General features: G+C 47.8%; 1 protein-coding gene across 3 annotated transcripts in view; it reads left to right on the plus strand.

Moving 5' to 3' along the window:
- The window catches only part of LOC129821798 (rho guanine nucleotide exchange factor 12-like), a 74,112-nt gene extending 68,430 nt beyond the window's left edge, over nt 1-5,682 (plus strand). For all 3 annotated transcript variants that reach the window (XM_055879456.1, XM_055879458.1, XM_055879457.1), the window contains 9 exons: nt 261-428; nt 1,250-1,337; nt 1,612-1,689; nt 1,820-1,914; nt 2,230-2,451; nt 2,671-2,919; nt 3,297-3,523; nt 4,513-4,588; nt 4,723-5,682. In XM_055879456.1, coding sequence (XP_055735431.1) covers nt 261-428; nt 1,250-1,337; nt 1,612-1,689; nt 1,820-1,914; nt 2,230-2,451; nt 2,671-2,919; nt 3,297-3,523; nt 4,513-4,588; nt 4,723-4,733 — 1,214 coding nt within the window. In that variant the 3' untranslated portion in view covers nt 4,734-5,682. The remainder of the gene's footprint in view (nt 1-260; nt 429-1,249; nt 1,338-1,611; nt 1,690-1,819; nt 1,915-2,229; nt 2,452-2,670; nt 2,920-3,296; nt 3,524-4,512; nt 4,589-4,722) is intronic.
- Nucleotides 5,683-6,957: the final 1,275 nt, after the last annotated feature.

Raw genomic sequence — 6,957 nt, forward strand, 5'->3', positions numbered from 1 at the left:
CAATGTGATCCAACCGGGGAAAACTCTTGGCCCTAGTTGTACACTACAACTGCAGACATGGCCCGAACTAATTCCATGTCAGGTCATGTGGTTAAGAAAAACTCCTGGCCCCTAAGTCAAACCATATGATGTAATGGGAGAAATCACAAAACAAACACAATTCTCGCCTAATGAGATCTAATACTAATATAATTGTGACGTCTATGTCCATTGAAGTGTTCTATGTAATTCTGTGGTTAAATCCCCTCTTCTGGTCTCAGAGCTGTACACCCTGCTCCTGGAGGACATCCTGGTGCTGCTGCAGAAGCAGGACGAGCGGCTCGTCCTCAAGTGCCACAGCAAAAACCTGTCGGGCACCGCCGACACCAAGCACATCTTCAGCCCCATCATCAAGCTCAATGCGGTGCTGGTGCGCTCTGTGGCCACAGGTGAGTTACCATATAGATGCAATCATACTATTTGCTTCCCTGACAAAGATGGCCGCCCTGTAGTCATGCTTCCATGGAACGCCAATACCCATTCTAGTGTTCTATTGAAATCTGTTTGTTAGATCCAACCTTGTTAACACAATTACACCCTATGCCCCTATATAGTCCACGGCTTTTACCAGAGCCCTATGTGGCAGCCCTATGTGACTGTGGTCAAAAGTAGTGGATTACGGGCCTCCCGGGTGGCGCAGTGGTCTAGGGCACTGCATCGCAGTGCTAACTGCGCCACCAGAGTCTCTGGGTTCGCCCCCAGGCTCTGTCGCAGCCGGCCGTGACCGGGAGGTCCGTGGGGCGACGCACAATTGGGCCAGCGTCGTCCGGGTTAGGGAGGGTTTGGCCGGTAGGGATTTCCTTGTCTCATCGCGCTCCAGCGACTCCTGTGGCGGGCTGGGCGCAGTGCGCGCTAACCAAGGGGGGCCAGGTGCACGGTGTTTCCTCCGACACATTGGTGCGGCTGGCTTCCGGGTTGGAGGCGCGCTGTGTTAAAGAAGCAGTGCGGCTTGGTTGGGTTGTGCTTCGGAGGACGCATGGCTTTCGACCTTCGTCTCTCCCGAGCCCGTACGGGAGTTGTAGCGATGAGACAAGATAGTAATTACTAGCGATTGGATACCACGAAAATTGGGGAGAAAAGGGGATAAAAATAATTAAAAATAATAATAATAATAAAAATTAAATAAAAATTTAAGTAGTGGATTATATGGGGAATAGTGTGTAAGGTCAGGAGTCTGACCCTGTTTTCCTGCTATTCTCTCTCCCAACAGACAACAAGTCGTTCTTTGTTCTCTCAATGTCAGACAACGGGGCACAGATCTACGAGCTGATGGCCCAGACCGTATCAGAGCAGAGAATGTGAGTCCTCCTGACACTGTGGCTTAGTCATTATAACCACTACTTAAAACCCCCATTTAAAGTTTACCTTAATTCACTGTAGGTAGAGAAGTTAGGAGTTGCCCCTAACCACTGATACAGGGTCAGATCTTTTTCTTACCTGTCTTAATAGTTAAGGTTAGCAATGCAGTTATTTTTCGGTTATCTGGTCCTAGGTCTGAGGTAAGGGACACTTTTATATCCACAGTCTACTCGCCTCTGTCTGCCTGTGAATTGTTATCCTCCCTCCATCCAGGTGGCAGCGGCAGATCACCCAGAGAGCGGACGCCATGAAAGTGAATCCGCACAGCGGCATCCACTTACCTCAAACGGAGTACGTTCCTCCTCTCAGTATAAAACGTCTTTGGTGTCTTTTTGGTTTCATTCATCAGCAAATGTATTGCATGATGACCATGACCTTGCTTCTCCTGATACGGACTCTGTGTTCTTTCCCACCGTACCAGTGGAGAGCGAGACGGTGTGGAGATCATCGCTGCAGACGTAGCCCGACTCGGTAAGGACCCGGACCGCATCTCCTCTGGAAGCAGCCAGTCTATAGGTAACTAAACTAGCACCTCACCCGTGTTCCCCCGTCTAGAGTGAACAGTGTATTTGAGAGCTTTTCAGTAGCAGTTAGTGACATTGTGTAATGTGCAGTGGAGGCTGATATCGCTTTAGAATCGAGGACGGGCTTATTTCAATAGCTGGAATGGAATGTATGAAGCTGGCTTGATGTGTTTGATACCTTTCCATGTATTCCATTCCAGCTATTACGTTCCACCCTCCACCAGCCTCCACTGGTAACATGCTTCAGTAGTATTTAGATTTGACCGAAATGCACGTAAAAGTGTCCTTGTTCTCTCCCCGGATAAAGAGTGCAGCGCTGCCTCTGGTGGCGTGATGCAGACCTCTCTCCCAGATGCCAACCCCTTTGTAGGACTCAAGCCCGAAGAGGAGGAGCCCAGCCGGGAGGAGGGGCCTTACGGGGACCCGGACCTTGCAGATAGGCTGCCCTTCCGCATGGCCGTAGACGGGCTCAGCGAATCGGACGGGCTGGGCTTCAGTCCTTCTAGGGCTGACGATGCCTTAAAGACATGTGAGTGAAAGGACATCTGCCTCAATCATCAAGACTTTTCTAGCCAGGAAAAACTCTAGTTAGAGTTATATGAACCCGGTCAGGCTGGTTGGTTAGGGATAGCGCTCCGCCCTAAACATACATTACTTATATAGATTTTATTTGGTGGGGAATCAATTCTTCTCGAATCACACAGACTCCTCCATTGGTCTAACCGTATCTGTCCCCTCTCTCCTCTAGTGTCGGCGCTGAAGCAGGTCCTGGTGACCCAGCTCATGTTGCAGGAGGACGGCGAAGGCGCCGGCCGCTCCTCCTCGAGGGGCGGGCGTCTTCTCAGGACCACGTCCCTGAGGACCCCCGTGGACAGCCGTGCCCGGGTGGCTGTGCAGAAAGGCTCCGGGATGTGCACCCAGGCCAGCCACCCCGAGGACCCTGCTCAGGACCTGGTGTCTGGGGACACGGGTTTCTTTGAGTCCCCCGAGGATTATGGTGAGCTTGCGGTCGTGTGTGAGTGAGCGAGAGATTGCACATTTTTGTTCTAGCTCAGCACCAACACACCTGATTCAACCAACCAATCTCCCAGTCCTTGTGTTGAATAAGGAGAGTGTTGGTGCTGGAGAAGAACAGAAATAGGCCCCCCTGTCACTTTTGGGTTCCCCAGTATTAAAGAACCCTGTGCTAGATAACTAGGTTTGAGGACCTCCAGTGCGTAGGTGTGCTGAACAGCAGGGACGCCGCTTGATCATATTCATTAGGGCACCTTGTAGCAAAACATTTTGTGACAAAAAACAAATGGACAAGTTGTTTCAGTCCGTTTTCATCCCTTTGGTGCCTAATGAGTTGGGCCCTGTTGTTGCATCTCCCAGCAGGGTACCTGGTCCTGGAGGGCTACGGGGGCTCGGGGGAGAGCAGCACGGACGATGACCTCCAGGCCACCGGGAAGCAGCTGAGCGCCTCGCGGGGCTGCGGGGCAGGAGACTCTGGGATCAGCTTGAGGTTCTCCTCTGCCTCACAGGCAGGTAGCATCTCCAGCTTCAGCCGACAGGTCCTGTCCCACCTCCGCAACCTGCAGACCAACCTCAACCACCTCAAGGTACGCACACGTGGGTGGGTGGGATGGTTGGTTGGTTGGTTTGTGACTGACTGACTGGTTTATTGGTTGACTGACTTTGGTTGACTGACTGTCTGACTGGTTTGGGGGGGGGGGTCTAAGCTAACATGGAATTGTTTTAAGATGGTCATACCAAGGATCATTTAGCTATTTGATTTTAAGACCCCTTAGGGTATCAAAAACAAAATATGAAACATTGACGTTTGGCACTACTGCTATTAGCCGTTGAAACGCATTGAATAACAGATTCACTACATGGAACAACAGATGGTGGCAAAACAATCTAAATTAGGTTTGTTGTAAAGTTTCTGTTCTATATCTGAGATTTATAAGAAAGATCAGGAAACTATTTAAATGTTGGTGTTTTACATTTTATTTATCCCCTTAATTTTAGACACTAAACTATCTCCATATATACTTCCATGATTTTTCTTTTAATGGTACCGTGGACTTTCAGACAAGTCTTGTGAGGCTTGTGGGCGTCCTAGAGCAAAACGGAGGACACCATCGAGTCTCAGATGTCCACAGAGGGGTCATAGTGTGTAGCCCAAATTGTTTGGACACTTACACACAGAAGTTGGTAGAACAGGCTGTACCGACTTCAGACGAGTCTTGTGGGCGTCCTGGAGCATCTCACTTTTCAATAGAGTGGTCTTAATACTTTTGTAGGCCAAACTGTTTGGACGCTGGAGACTCATGGTCTCATGGTCTGACAAACACCACTCTAGCTCTGCCACCTTTCACCGCAGATGTGCAAGGGCGATATCGGCGGATGCGGTTGATTGAGATGCAGCCCGTGTCTCTAGTTTAAACAGACAGATTTTGATGGAAATTTGTGTATTATGTTATTATGTCCGCGGGACAGTGAAATTGTAGGATAAGGGTTAATTAGTAACGTTGATTGTACATTTTACGTTCATGCGTATCAAATCTGATTGCGGACTCTTCCCTGCTTGTCTGTTTTCTATCAGGAGGTAGAGGCCAAGTATCACAGTCTACTACGCCAGAGGCCGGCCAGGTCATCGACAGACACGGACATCAACAAAGGTAACATGGCTCTAGTCTTAGTGATTTCAGTGTCTGTGTTTATTAGAAAACCCATGAGCATCTGAGGTGTGACAGCTGAGTTATTGTTTAAGGTCTGACTGCCCTGGCCCTTTCTGTTATTATCTTGTTCCTAGATAAAAGATAGTTGTGGAACTTCAACCCCTTCCCCTCCCAGGCCCCTGCGTCAGGCCGTAAGGGAGACGGTGAAGATGGAATGGTTGATTTCTTGCCTCCCTGCTGTCTCATTGACCTGGATGTCCTCTTAGCTTGTCCACTCAACTGCTGAGTACCCTCTTCCTCCTCCCACCGTGGTTCTCCCCGAGAGACTGAGCATGAGCGAGAGACAGTTGGAGGAAGGGGGGTGTCTCTGGATTTCTCCTCCCGCCCTCTCCGTCAGCACAAGGCAATCAGGGATGAGGGACTGTCCCAAATCCAGCCCCCCCACCCCCGCGTGTCCCCACTCCAATTGCTGTGGGTCGCCCTGTGTCTCCCCTCCCATTTCTCTCTACTTCTAGTCATCCCTGCAAGAAAGAGAACTATACCAAAATGTACAAAGCCGTGTGTTTAGGATATATATTAAACACACAAAAAGAAGCGACAAGTGAAAGGAACATTTTAAGATAATGTATTATGTTTTTGTTTTTTTTATCCCATGATCTATTTATTTTTCTCTCTTGTGTTTTCCCATGTTGCTTGCTTGTTTTTCCGTGGGCCATTTCGACCTCCTTTTAGGCTGCTCCACCCATGTCGGTGGGCACACGATCCTATCCTTAACGAACACAGGAATAATACGAGTGGGCCTAGAGTTGCACTTTGTGTGGAGCCCCCATAGAATGGTGTTTAAGCAGCATGGCAATGTCAGGGGCTCTGTCCTGATCCTCAGTGCATTTTTACAACTGGCTAAAACTCGTCCCTCCTACTTCTGTTGGTAATCATGTCCGGTTTCCCTCCCTGTGCCGCCCATGCTACTGCTGATGTGCCAGTGATCTGACAATTCTAGCTGATAATGTCATAAAGTTCAAACAGAAACTATCAAGTTGGAAGGTTATGCATAACTTGAATAAAAAATGCCATGACACATTTCTAAACCTAAACACGGTTTATTCCTTTAGTCCTGTTTTCTTTGCTTAGGGTTTTTCCCAATGTGGCTTTGTGGTCAGAAATGGGGATAGACTTGAAATGTTCTCACGTTCCCTTACTTCTAACCCTGTAGATATATCACTAAAACTATTTGATAAACAAGGAGACAAGATGGGACAGAAAGAAACACCAAGTTACTTGGACTGCAGGACGTACTGCCCTGTGGCTGTGGGTGTTTTTTCAGCACCATTTTCCGTCAGAGGGAGGTAACAATTGGAGGACAATGGAGTTAGCCTACTCATGAAATGTAGCCATCAAATCAAGTTTATTTTATATAGCCCTTCGTACATCAGCTAATATCTCGGAAGTGCTGTACAGAAACCCAGCCTAAAACCCCAAACAGCAAGCAATGCAGGTGTAGAAGCACGGTGGCTAGGAAAAACTCCCTAGAAAGGCCAAAACCTAGGAAGAAACCTAGAGAGGAACCAGGCTATGAGGGGTGGCCAGTCCTCTTCTGGCTGTGCCGGGTGGAGATTATAACAGAACATGGCCAAGATGTTCAAAATGTTCATAAATGACAAGCATGGTCAAATAATAATCAGGAATAAATGTCAGTTGGCTTTTCATAGCCGATCGTTAAGAGTTGAAAACAGCAGGTCTGGGACAGGTAGGGGTTCCGTAACCGCAGACAGAACAGTTGAAACTGGAACAGCAGCAAGGCCAGGTGGACTGGGGACAGCATCACAGTTAGTGTACAGCCTTTTTCACTACAGTTTTGCTCAATACTGACCAATCAGGTAGGTAGGTGAACAAAATAGTGCAGCCTATGAGTTTGACCATGCAGGAACATGTTGCTAAGCTTTTGTTAGGTAACTAAATTCGGTTATCCCATACACAGTAGTTTTCTATTTCTCAGATTTCAACTCAACTTTTTTTGTTGTTGGTACTATTACATGGAATGGATTCAGCAATACCATGACTTAATTAATCAATAACAAGGCAATTAGGTTGTCCTTTTCCTCCTATATGAAGATGCAGTCACTTGACAAACGCCAATAGGGGGCAGGCTTTTACCATCTACCAGATAGACATAAGGAGGACCCACCCTGAAACCTGCAGTGACATCAGTTTTCTCCGTCTGAAACGAGGTGTTTTTTTGCTGTTAGATGTCTATCATTATATGATTCAGCTCAAAGTATAAAATTACTTTTTTTTTCTTCAGGCATCTGTCTGAAAGCTAAGTACTTGTCTGAAAGGTTGATGGCTAAATATACCTGAGAGAAAATGCC

This window comes from Salvelinus fontinalis, chromosome 24 (assembly GCF_029448725.1).
Source record: "Salvelinus fontinalis isolate EN_2023a chromosome 24, ASM2944872v1, whole genome shotgun sequence".
Classification (NCBI taxonomy): Eukaryota; Metazoa; Chordata; class Actinopteri; order Salmoniformes; family Salmonidae; genus Salvelinus; species Salvelinus fontinalis.